Source organism: Excalfactoria chinensis, chromosome 23 (genome assembly GCF_039878825.1).
Source record: "Excalfactoria chinensis isolate bCotChi1 chromosome 23, bCotChi1.hap2, whole genome shotgun sequence".
Taxonomy (NCBI): domain Eukaryota; kingdom Metazoa; phylum Chordata; class Aves; order Galliformes; family Phasianidae; genus Excalfactoria; species Excalfactoria chinensis.
In genome coordinates, this window is record NC_092847.1 from 2,264,522 (window position 1) to 2,277,927 (window position 13,406).

Genomic DNA, 13,406 nt, shown 5'->3' on the forward strand with positions numbered 1-13,406 from the left:
GAGGCTGCAGCTGCCACAGCCCATCCACGGGCACCAGGAGCTCAGGAGAAGCAGCTGGGAGGTCCAGAGTGTCAGCACTGGGCACAGCTCATAGGGAAACAAAGCCTTTCCTTTCAACAGTTCATGAAACCAGACCAAGAGAAACATGAGCTGGGGCCCACGGGGAGGGGGAATTTGTTGCTGTGATCCCTTACACCCCCTTTCTCCTCCCTTGGCTCTCCTAAACCCGTCCCTCTGCAAGCCTGACTTCATGGGAAAACAGTTGTGCAATGGAAAGGGGAGAAAGGCTGGAGAGCAGAGAGCTTACCGGCAGGCTGTGCTGCGACACGGAGATGCTGCTGGGCTGCACCATGATGCTCATGCACTGCCCGATGCTGTCGGCAAAGCGGTGAGGCTCGTCGGCCCGCTCACAGCTGTCCCGTGGGGAGCACCTGGGGAGCACATGGCGGTGCACATCGTCAGCACGCAGCAATGCACATCAGTACACGGAGCAGTAACAAGGAGACGCTTCCATTCCAATTAAAACAAAAGCACACAGCCTGTTAATTGTCTTTTCCTGGTGCTGCGGAGCACGTTGTGCCAGCGGCAGGGATTTCCTCTCCGCTGGCTGCAGGCTGCTCCTCAACAGCTGTCCTGTCCCATTCCCAAATCCTTCCTGCTCCTACCCTCAGGAATGCACCCTGTGATCCCTATTTTCCTATGGCAGGTGTCCTCGGAGCACAATGAAACGTTGATGCAGAATTGGGCTAAGACATGAAAAACAAGTCCAGTGTGAGAACAGGGAAAGGACAGAAACAGCTTGGAAATGGAAAGCGTGGCAGTGCCATGTCTGCAGCTACTGCAGGGAAACGTGTGCCTGAGTTAGTGCCAGCAGTAGTGGAGTGTCCACTGGGAAGGCAGGGAAGGACTGTTCATGTCTCTGACAGATATCACACAGCACTGGGGTCCCTTGGGGGAGTTTTCTATTCCATGTCATTTGGGTAAACTCTGTCTCTTTAAAACCCACTTCTTGGCAGCAGGTGACACAGTGCCCTTCTGATCCATTAACCAACTCACTTCATCACTTCTCACTCCGCGACGGTCTGAGACCCCACTCACAATCATGATGCAGAGGTCGGGGGATGCAGGCACTGCCAACAGCCCCACGTGCCATCAGTGCTCCAATAAGACAAGCAAAGTTCACCCTGTCCCCTCCCAGCACCCAGAGTGACACCCGGCACACACTGCTGCTCACTTCAACCCCTTCTTTTGGAGCATAATGGAGCTAAATATGAACACTGCCGAAGGAAGAGTTATTGAGGTTTAAGTGAATCTCTGAGATAGCTTTAAAGTGAGCTCTTGACTGGAGCCTTTATCTCATTGACTCGCTGGAATGGCTCTTTTTTATCATACTATTTATGGCAACAGCCCTAACAGAGATAAATAGGCCTGTAGACAATAACAGACTTGCAGAGAGCAGCATATGGAAGAGCCTTGCGGGTTTGGGGGCTGAAGAGTCTTTAATGATCTCCTCGAGGTCTCTGCTTGCTCCAAAGGAACCACTTGAATGAGAGGAGGAGGAGAGAGCCTTCCTCCTGCCCTGCAGCTCTGTGCCATGGAATCACCCATACATGTGCATTGCTGTGATCCCCACAGACGCTGTCACTCCTGAGCACCACTGCTCTTCAAGTCTCAGTGTGTACACGTGTCTGCAAGCATCCCACCACACAGCGGAGCCTGAATCCCTAACACAGGGCTCTGACAGCAGCCCACCTGAAGCAGGCACTGCTCCCTGCATCCATCTCACACATCCAATGCGATGCTGTCTACAATCCAGAACCCACAACCAACGCTTTGGAAGCCCTCAGAGCACAGCAGGAGCATCCCAGCCTGCCCTCACCGAGCAACGAGCAGTTGGAGCAGCTGGCAGGGGGGGAACACATGCACGAGTTAGAGGAGAAAGATGACAAATGAAATACAAACACTGCAGTGCTTGAGGCCTCCCAGCAAATACGACAGAGGCTTCAGGAAGAGCAAGATAAACTCAATTATTTACAGCTTAAGACAAAGGCTAAGAACACGATCGTTGCTTCAAGCAGAGCAGGAAGTGCAAGGCTGAGAATTGACATCAGGGAAGAAAGTGTTGGCCGGGAGGATGCTAATGCCCGAATGTCACAGCCAAGTGGGCAGAGCAAACAGCACTCTGCTCTCCTCTTGACATTGAGAGTTTTCTCTCTGCAAAATGAAGATAACAACCTTTACCTGCTTCCCAGGTGGTTCATGAAGATGCAGTTCATTAGCAACGGGAAAGCACTCGCTGATCCATGCAGAGGGGCTGCTACAGGCGTGCAAGGAGCAGCAGCAAAGGCACATCCACCCAACCCACCTGCAGCCTGCATGGACCCAGTGCAGAATGCCACCTGGGGACACAGTGCAGGCATGGCACTGGGGCTGTGTGCACCAGGGATGCTCCTGCAACGGTCTTGCCCTATTTCCCTGAATGCAGCATCGACTCTTTGCAAACCCTGGTGGGCACTGGAAGCTGTTTTGCACCCCAAAGCACACAAGTCCCTAATCCAGGCCGGATTTTGCATTCGAGCCTGTCTTCCTCCTCTCGCTCCCTCCAACACCTGCTGCTCAGGCATGTGGCCAAGCGTCATTGTGCAGGGCCCTGAACTCTGCTCTGCCTCCGCCCTGATTTCCATGCATGTAAGGGGGCTGCTTTGCAAGCTGGCACGGGGCCGAAGGGATTTCTATTCCTCTCCTCCTGTATCCTCCGGGTTTGCCCTTCCTCCCCCCATCAGTGTTTGCCCGGTGGTCCCCCTTCCGCCATAGGAAGTGATCATTCTGGTGGTGGGTGAAAGAATGAGCCCAAACACCTCCTGAATGCAGAGCGCATTTCCAGCAGTGCCCCTGGGAACAGCCCTCACTGCAGTGCCCAGGATGTGCAGCTCTGCCCCCTGGGACAGCTGCAGCTGCTGCTCCCTGCCCTCACCACGCTGCTGCGTTACAGCAGCTCTTCCAGCTCTGTTCAATGGGGCTCGGTGCTGCTCTCCATTCCAAAGTCCTGCTCACATCACCAAACCCCCTCTTGCTTCTAAAAATTCCCCATTAATCAGGAGGGACTGCAGCTCGAGCAATGGGGAACATGCAAAATGCAACGGCTCTGCTCCTCCAGCTTTCAATTCTGCTTTTTGTGCACTGTCCCATGGTACCTCCCTGCGTGCTGTGTACAATCCACCCTCCTAAAGAAGGAGTTTGCTACTCAAGCCACAACGCAGGAAACACTCAGGGGAAGGGAAGGATGGATTCGAGGGACTTGAGCCTCCTTTTGCATCATTGCACTGGTTGCTGCTGAGAGGTGCTTCATTGCCATGGTCTGACTTACGTGTGATGCAGCGTGCACCAGCCGCAGTGCGGGTCCCCTGAGCTCAGGCACTCTGCACAGGTCGTGTACTGCTCACAGGACTCCACGGGCACACGGGACACCTGCAGGGACAAGGGACAAGCACAGCCTCAGTGGGTCTGGTGGCACAGAGCAGCTGCGTTGGGGGAGGTGGGTTAAGCAACACAAAAGCAATTCATAGACTCAGAGCTCAGGCCGACACCTGTGCAGAAGTTGGCCAACAGTATGTGCTGAAGTGTTAGGAGCTGTGGGGTGCAGCTCACCCAGCCCAGTGGGACACATCACTGAGACACAGCACGGTCCTGATCCATTGCTCAGCATTCAAAACCCCAAAGGTTCAAATTTAGGGATTAGGCCACAGATCATTGCTTGACCGCAAGCATGCAATTCCACCTCAATCTTTTGGCCACTCTTTACCACCCCCATTTAATGGTGATGTGAGGTTCTAGCAACCCTTGGCCTGATTCCCCATTGCTGGGGGAATTCAAAGACCCTATATGCCTCATAAACACACACAAATCCCAATAGCAAAAGCAATCTTCCTGCTCATGCTTTGGGATCCCTCAAACTGATGTATGCATAACATTCCTTCCACAAAAGAAGAAGGGAACCAGATATGCAAGTAGGCAGGGAAAGAGCAGTTCCTGCGCGGGGCCGGACTGCGGCTGGCAGCAGCTGGGCAGCCCTGAAAGGAGCAGTGTGCATCCCACAAAGGCTGCTGTCACGCCAAGTGCTGTTGACACAGTGAGAACCCAGTTCCTCTCTAAACATGACACCAATAGGGCTGCTATTCTTCTTGTTTCCTGAGCCCTACTCGACAGCTTCGCCTACAACAAAAATGGTGCAGGGGTTGGGGCTGTGTGTTTTTGAGCACAGTGGGATGCGTGTGGGGGGAGCTGGGAGCAATGCATGCACACAGCCTGGCTGCACAGTGTGCTGCAGTGCTGGGGAAACGTGCAGGGAGGAGTGCAGGGCTGCGGGGTCTCATTCAGCCCATATGCCCCATCCCCGCTGCACTGCACAGCTCAAGGGAAATCGGTGTTGAATGGGGAGGTGTTGGCCAGCTCTGTGTAATTAAAGCTATCCATCACTCAGCCAGCAGGAGCCCAGGCTTGATGAACTTTCCACTGTGATTCTGTCTTCATTCATGCAACAATGCTCCCGCTTTGTGCTGCTGCAGGAGAGCTGTGGGCAGGAGCACTGATTCTCCAGTCCCAGCTGTGAACACATCAAGGTAGCAGGGGAAAGCCAGACCTTCTCAGGAGTTTGTACAAAGTTTGGTTCTTTTCTTCCCCCTGCTCTTCCTCTTTGCAGTCCAGGTCAGTGCTGCAGGGACCTCAGGTCCTCAAGATTCCACCTCACCCTGCACCCCACAGCAAGAAGACCCCATCCTTTGGGTTCATGGAGTGGGGTCCCACTCTGCTTTTGCTGGAAGAACCCCATCAGCACCTTGGCAGCATGAGAAGTGGTGGAGCATAGAGATGCTTCCTGTGTAGGGTGAGCACAATTCCCAGCAGCACACATTGGGGTGTGCTGCAGTTGGTTCCAACCCACGGTGCATCACCAGCAGCGGCCATCTCCAAACCCTGGCACCAACTTCTGACAAAGGGCACCTCGAGACCTCCCTACTGCTGGGAACCCTCCTTTGTGCTCATTAGCCCAAACCTCTGGGGAACTAATTAATAAGGATGAAAGGCCAAAATGTCTGGGCTCAGGTGGGGATGAGTGCAGGGATCAGAGCGATGCAGTGAACTTTCATCTCGTGTCAGTCCATGGCCCACGTCCAGCGCTCGCCTTGTGCCGTGCGACTCACAGCACGTTCCCTGCAGCCACCAACATGTTTTAAGAGCAGGAAATGAATTAAGATGAATAATTATGAAGTGCAAGCTTCTTTCCCTCTCTATTTTGCAGGCAAGTGGTGAGAACGGAATTCTGCAGCATTCTGGAGGGATGCCTGGCGTTACAGTTTGGAGTTCAGCGGACAATTGGTGCTGGGCTGTGCCTATTGAAATTGCTGTTTTGCCCTCAGCTCTGTGCTCCTGTCTCCCCATAGAACCCACAGTACAGCCCCTCCTGAGCTGCCAGCCCACAACTCATGCATTCAGTGAAGTTGTTAAAAGGATCGTGGCAGGCTAAGATAAAACAGAGGAGTTTAACATGACAAACAGACTCCTAAATGGGATTAGAGTCTTAATGAAAACAGTAATGAATGAATGAGGCAACCAAATATTACCCATTAATATTAGACAGATAGATTAGATCCCTAGGCACTGCATTTAAAAACGACATGAAATTACTTCAATTACTCTGCATTGATAAATAACAAGGCCATATTTACTGTTAAAAGACATTTCCTCCTCCCTCCCCAGTGCTCTCAAGGCTTATCCCTCCCCAGGGGGAGAGCAGACCTTGCAGAGCTGAGAGTGGGGCTGGGAGCTCCCCCTCCTCCCTTCTCAAGCACCAGGCAGCATTTCCAGCACATCTCCACCTTGTCCATATTGAGGGCAACTGCTGCATAGGGCTGGTCCCAATCACTGCACCGAGTCCTTGCATTTCTGTGCAGGAGCCAAGTACTGCACACTTGGAAGCTGCTTCTCGCAGCAATGCACTCTGCAGCTCAGTATCCTCCTTCCCACCCAGGGACTGTGAAATGAACCTGATCAGAAGCTTTGCTAACGAAGGGATCAGGGATAGGTGGTTCCTGGGTGCTTGGTGGCATTTATCTGCTGGGGATGAAAGGCAGCCTCTGTGTTTTCAGCCCTGAAACAACAGGTGAAACAGGGACAAGGGAAGGAGCAATGCGCTCAGCTCTGCCCCCAGCCCAGGGGATGGGCGATCCTTCCAGTGCTAAACCTATATAAATCTTATTTAATGAAATGATACAAAGAAAAGAATAAATAGAGGTTAAATCATTCCCTACAGCAGATTTACACTTGGAAACAAAGCCTGCTCAGACAGCAGCTGGTTTGCACAGCAGACCTCAGCATTCCTTTCCCAGATGCCGGGCAGTGCGGCACAGCACAGTGCAAGTGTTGAGCACTGAGGCCAGGGCTGCTTTTGACCCCAATGAGGATGAGGCAGCAGAAGCACTGTGGTGGTGCCCTCCTGCCCTATGAAGGAGCTCCCAGCACTTCCAAGAAGAATTTTCTCTCTGGCTGTGTCTTCCTGCAGGGCTGGAAGAGTGAAGGTCCCACAGGCTGCAAAGCCCAACCCATGCAAAGGCATGCAAAATGCATGGCCCTCTGCTCTCACCTGCACCCGTGGCACGAGGCATCAAGAAAAAGACAGGCAATGGCACAGAGCAGCAGCACAAGGGCTATGGCACATTTGCTGCTGGTGATATGCTGCCATTCCATTCCATAGATTGATGCTGAGTGTGGCCCTGCTGCTCCCCCCAAGCCCAGCAATCAGCAGAGCAGACAATTTGCTGTTTCCTTGCTCTGATGTTACCATCATTTGTGAGTACCAAAATGAGAAAGGAGTCGGGCCCTCAAAGCCCGATTGAAGAGTAATTGGAAATCCAAAGTGGCACTAAATGTTATTTTCTAAATAAAATGCATTCAATTACAGAACACGGGGCTGTCAAGCATTTAAAAAGATTAGTTAGAGCAGAAAAAAAGTATTCAAACCTTCAGAGACTGCATTACACACACAGGATCCCCTCTGTTCCTAGGGACAGGCGGGAGACAGAACACAGAACAACACAGCCATTGCCCGCATGCTTTCTCACCAGCGCAATTCCACCTCAGCTGTTGCACAGCTGCACAGAGGGCTGTGCTCTCCAACCCCGCTGACAAACAGGCACAGATGACCTCTTGTCCAGCAGCACTTTGTGCTGCACAGCACAATTCCCAGGTCACAGAGCACAGCTCTCAATGCGAGGCAGTGATGCCCCGATGGGCCAGGACCCTGCTGGTACCCAACAGCAGCAAGCCCAGTCCCCAAACCTCCCTGATCAGCACAACGTTGAGGCTGCTGATCAGCAGCCAGCACTGCAAGAGCTCTGCTTGCTCCTTGCACAAACACCACTAACACAGCAGACACGCTCCAGACTCCAACAACCACCACGATGGCCATCAAGCACAGAGCACAAAGCTCACCGCACTTCACGCCGCGGGCGCTGCTAAACCCTCACTTGGAGCAAGGAAGTCGCAGCCAAACAAACCCGACCCCGAGTGAGATCTGTGGCTCTGGCACATTCACAGGCTGCACAAACAGGGGTAGATGAGACACATGTAGCTCAGATCCTTCACTCCAGCCGCTCTCCCCAGCAGCGCCAGTGCCTTGAATTAATGCACATTGCCAAGCAGGGCTGCGAGCAGGCGCACGGCGGGGAAGGCGCAATTATTTACATGTCTGCTCGCTGCTTCCTTGTACGGAGTGAAGACAGGTGAGCTTGCTTTGCACCGTGGTTTTGATTTCATAGTTTTCTTCCGAGGAGGTAATTGTCACTGGGAACAGCTCAGGTGCAGAAGCAACAAATCGCTGACCCCGCGGCTGCAGCAGCACACAGCGTGGGAGAGGGGAGAGTGAGCGCACAGCGCTGCGATGGATTGATTCCAACCCTGCTACTGGGCTGGAGGCTGGGAAAGCAAATCCCTCTCTCCCAGGGTTTCATTAGCTGGGAATGGCTTTCTAACGAGATTTACACAATCTAGCCCGGAGCCTACACATTTTGCTCTGCACCCGGAGACAATAACAACGGGGAGTGGAGGAGATGCCTTCTTTTTCTCTGGTCACCCATAATTCAGGACTGTTACAGCGCTGCCATCAATGTGATTACACAGAGTGCAAAAATAAAGCCAAAATGTGCCCGTCTCTAGCATTAAGTCTCCGATTTCGACTGACCCAAGCCAGGAAAATTTATGGTTATGGGGACCACGTCCAGTCCATTAAGAAAGGATAGGAAATTGCCAGCTGGGATCACGATGACATCCTCACCTTTCCTCTAGCACCACTCCCACTACAATGCAGAACCACAGCAGTGCAGGGGCTGCTGGAATGGGCTCTGTCTGTCTGTGGCAGCACCTCTGGAAGCTCTCAGAACCCCCATCAAACTCCCCTTGCTGCAGCTGACCCACACTATGTTCACAGCCCAGCCCTGCTGTTCTGCAGGATGCTCCCCAAGCTGTGTGCCATGTACATCAACGGCAAAGACCCAACATGGAAAAACCCAGCCCGCCTGCAGCTAGCAACTGGAACCTGCACACTGCAGTCACAGCAATGCTGTTTCTGGCACAGTTTCTCTAATATCACTCCAGTGTGGTCAGCTCTTTTTAGATGGAAGGGATTTCAGTGAGTTCCCTCTGTGGGCAGTGCTGTCTGCCGGCTCACACCGCAGCCTGACCACATGATGAGGAGTTATTTTCACACCCATCCAAAAACCAGACCACTTATCATCGTGTTCTTGTGGAGATATTAATAGCACCCAAAGCACTGACAGTTGCCTGTGAGTCACTGCTGAAAGGGATGGGAAAAACCTGCTGCTGTGGCTTGCCAGGAGACGATGCAGCATCCTTTGTGAGCTGCAGCACCAAGCACTGGTTGTAGGACATGGGGTGCCCCACATAGCTGGGTTGTGCCCTCAGTGTCCCTTGGCTGTGGCCATCCCATGCCACCACGCTTCCTTTTCATCTCCAGGTCCCATTGCTGTGATGGGAGCACAGCTCCGTCCTGCCCACGCGCTGCTCTTGCACTCAGCTCCACTTCTGCTTGAAAGGAAGCATGAGTGCCAATTAAACAGCCACCAGGGCACCGAGCAGATAAATATGTGTTGTGAGAGAAAGTGGATAGACACACTGTGAAGAGGAGCCAGTGAGGGGAGGAGGGAATGTGTCACTGTTGGTGGTGGCAGAACTTCAGAGTAGTGCTCATCACACACAGTCCATGCAGAAGCCAACCCACAGCCATGCTGTGTGAGCACACCAGGCATCTGATTGCTCCACAAACCTTCCTCCTCTGCACTGCTCTGACTTCAGTCCCATCTGAAGGCTGGGCATAGCAGTGCTCCCATGCCAGCTCCCAGCACGTGCCCAAATACCTGTGCCAAGTCCCAAGCAACTGTGCCTGGCTGGGTGCAGTGCACAGGGATGACCACAGCCTGAGATTCAGCCATTCCCTGCCACCTCCTGGGTTAAAAGCCATCCCATGATGGATACACTTGGGACTGAGAGTGCCACAGCGATGCTCTATGTATGGACCCATCCAGCTTCACACAGCTACAGAGCGCTGAGCTGAACAGTGCTGAAGAATGGTGCTGTGCTGTCAGCATAAGGACTTGGGGGCCTTCAGCCCCCACCGTGGGCACTGCTGGTGCCTGCCCTGCTCTTGGCCCTGTTGTGTTTAGTCTGCTGGGCACATTCCTGCACACTGCTAAGACAAACAGCAGATTATTCATGGGGCTCCTTTTGCCTCACACATGGCCCAGAAATGAGGAGCAATTGCAGCTCCCACGGGCTGCAGCTCTGGGGGGCTGCATGCACAACGCTCTAGAAAACCTCAGCATCTTCACTGCAGTTTTACAGAGCAAACATTTTGCCGTGGAAGAGGAAGGAGCAGGGGAAAGTGAGAACAAAACCCACAAGCTGCGTTTTTCTGCTTTGCAACAAGCCTTAACTTTTATATGTAGTCCCAGCTTGAAACACCATTACAGCCACCTCCCCCGGGGCACGGGCATCACTTCCAAGCTGTCTGGAATCCACAGGAACTCGTTTTTTTTCCACCCTGATCATTTGAAAGCTTTCCTAATGCTTTAGTGGGAATTCGGTTTCCAGCTGCAGGGCTGTTGCTCAAGTGGTGCCAATGGGACGGTTCTGGGATCCCACAGGCTGGGCTGGTGTGTCCTGAGGTTTGGGCTGGAACTGACTGTGTGTTTTGGCTCTGCTCATTTCAGTGCTATTGCAAGAAACCGCGCTTAGAGCTGTACTTCCCCATGTGATCCGAATTGAAACAAAGAATAATACGGAGGCTGAAGGCCAAAGCCCAACCAATGTGTTTTTGCACTGCCCCCAGAGCAGGGATGGAGCAGGGATGCTCACCACCTCCCTGCAAAGCACTCGGAGCCCATCAGCAAAGCAACCAGCAGCTCATCGCCTGCTCTCTCTTCCTGCAAACTTCATAATAATAAAGTGATACTCCACACCGTATCCCTTTTTCCATTTCACCCTTCACTGGATCATTTTATGCAGCTATTCCCATTGCTAATTCAAACTAATTAAAGTATAAAGTAGAATAATTTGTGCCATCTCAGAGCTCCTCTCACCATATTGTGAGTTATGTTTCTATGTGTGAACCGTTCCCCTCCTCACCAGACTCACTGCTGGGGTGATACAGCCACAGCAGCACGGGGAGGGGGAGACTTTTAAACAGCTCTGATAGAGAGACAGAGAGCTCTGAGCGTGTCCCTAAGCACCCTCAGTGCTGCTGGAGTCATCTGAGACCAATGGGGGCAAAACCCCATATAGCTCAGCAAGGCATTGCTTCAGCTTGTCCATCATGCATCAGAAGTCCCAGCTTGCTTTGGTGGGGAGCTCTGACATTGCACCCATAGGTCACCCCATCTGTGCTGCAGCAGAGACAGAAGGATGCACGGGGGGCACAGCAATGCAACGCCCAAACGGAGCCCCAGCAGCAAGCAGAACTAGAGCACATGGTGTCAGAGCAGCTGCTCTGCACTGCAGCTGTCCCATGCACAGCAGTGTTCTGAGCAGGGGATCAATGTATGTGTACGTGCATGCAGGGGAATTCTGGAAGGATTTCAGGACTGCGGTTGCCTGCCTGAAAATGAAACAATAGGTCTGTGGATGGGGAGGGATCGCAAAGGGAAGCACATACATGGGAACCCTGTGGCTGTGACTGGCAGGGGAAAAAATAGACTTAACACAAAGTAAAACCAACCCAAAACAAACAAACCCTGCGAGCAAACCTCGCAAAGCACTTGAAAGAAATAGCCGTGTGAGCGGCGTCTGAAATCCATCCCAATAGCAAAACAAAGCCAGCGACCCCTGACGCTGAGTTTTTACACAGGGGTGGTTTCTTACTGCTTCTTGCAGGGAAGTTTACTTTTCAAGTGTGTGTTACTCCAAAGCTGTCTGCTGCCCTTCGCTCTGAGCCCTCCTGCTGGCTGACCATACATGCCAGCAGCTCTGCAGGACGTCCCTGAGCCTCAGAGCCCCAAGACACAGCGGCCTTTTGGTCAACCAGCATCCATTAGCACATCCTTCTTATCACATAGATGCTATTAATGATCCCACACAAGCTTGTACCTACATTTCTTAATTACTTCTAATTGACTACAGGGAGAAAGCGGAACAAGCCCTGCATGGCTGCATGTGTTGCAAGGGATGAATCCATCCCCTTTTATCCACATGAGAGTGTTTTCTCACTCTTTTTCTGGGCGCCATCAGTACTTACAGCATCCCTACCCCAGAACTGATGGAGCTCTTTGTTTTTTCCTCGCTCTGATTCCAAACTCTTTTAAATCACCCTGGCAGTGCCCTCCCTTCCATCGACACCCAGGAAGCTCAGCTCAACACAACACCCTTTGCTCAGGAGTTACACAGCATGGGGTCACAGGGCAGGGAATGGTGAAACAAATCATCCCCGGCGGCTCCTGCAGCTCTGCAGCTCCTGACACGGGGGCATTTGCTAAGCAAATATTTCACTACTAGCAGAGCAGACGGAGAGACAGCTTATCCCTACAGCCACGGTGATGTACAGGAAGGAGGGAGGGCTGCAGGATGCTGCTGTAAAGCTCAGACACCCAGGGGCCAGCTGCAGGCACACAGGTCTGTAAGGACCTCCTGCTTTACATAGGGCAGCATGCAGTCCCAGCAGGATGCTCGAGCCTCATCAGCTTGTAGGCTCGATGGTGTTTGCCTGCTGGAGCAACACTAGGAAATGTGTGTCTGCTTTCAGTAGTCAGGGTCAGAATCGCATCTCTTCTGCCATGAGAGGAATCTGAAGCCAGGTGCATCAAGAGAGCTTGTGAAAGCTCCTAATGAGCACTTCTAAATCATGTGGCTAAAGAATCGGTGCGAAGAGGATGGGAGCAAAGTTTCTTTATCATCCTTCCCCCCCCACACACACACACCCAGACCAGGCTGTGCAACTGTTGCTTCTGTGCTTTGTGGGAGTGAAACCAAATGTCAAATATTCTGCTTTGGAAGGAGTTGGCAGGGGAACATGAAAGGCTCACAGAGAGCTCCAAAGGACTGCAGATAAATCGGAGAGAAGCAGACAGGGCTGGGATGGGAGCCAGGGGGAGCGGGGAAGGACTGAGCTCTTCATTTTGGGATGAAGCAAATGCTTTCCCTCTGCTTTCAGCACGGAGCTGCTCTGAGCACGGAGGTCGGTGGGATCAACACAGAAGTGACATGGATGTGCTGGAAGCACCTGTGTGCACAGCACGGCTCGCCATGTGCCCTGAGCACAACCACAGTGCAAGGCAGGGCACTGCACCCATGCAATGGCTTGCTCACACCCCAGAGCAGCACAGAGCTCCCAGTCTGTGCCACGGGAGCACATCTCCTTGCTGAACCCCACAGAAGCTCAGTGTTTATCGGATCAGTTTTGCCATAGGCAAGTATCCTATTTCTTTCTTAAGCTTTGGGCAGCCCTCCCCAGCTCACGCTCAGCACAGCTGCCATTTCACTGTGGCAGATTTCCATCTTATTCCAGATCTTCAGACTGCAGGATATGTTTGAGCTGTGCATTCTCAGTACTTCCAAGGGCGCTTCCCATTCATTGCTCACAGCCTCGGCTTGGACCTCTCTCCTCCTCATGGTACTGACTCTCTGTAGCCATCAGGCTCCAGCCAGAGCACTCTGGAATGAAAGGAAAGCATCTCCCCCTCTGTTTTGCTGAGCATTGCCTGAATTGGGGCAGTGAGGATGAGTGGAGCTGACAGCATCCACACTGTGACAGTGGGGAGGCTCCTGGGGCCACAGCAAACAGTCCCAGGGGGCAGAGGGCAGCTCCAGGGGATGAGGGCAGTGCATGAAACCAGCCATCCAGGATCACT

General features: G+C 52.7%; 1 protein-coding gene across 2 annotated transcripts in view; it reads right to left on the minus strand.

Moving 5' to 3' along the window:
* The window catches only part of PLXNA2 (plexin A2), a 95,480-nt gene that overhangs the window by 41,319 nt on the left and 40,755 nt on the right, over positions 1–13,406 (minus strand). For both annotated transcript variants that reach the window (XM_072355756.1, XM_072355755.1), the window contains exons 5-6: positions 3,368–3,468; positions 308–431 (exon numbers count right to left, since the gene is read on the minus strand). In XM_072355756.1, coding sequence (XP_072211857.1) covers positions 308–431; positions 3,368–3,468 — 225 coding nt within the window. The remainder of the gene's footprint in view (positions 1–307; positions 432–3,367; positions 3,469–13,406) is intronic.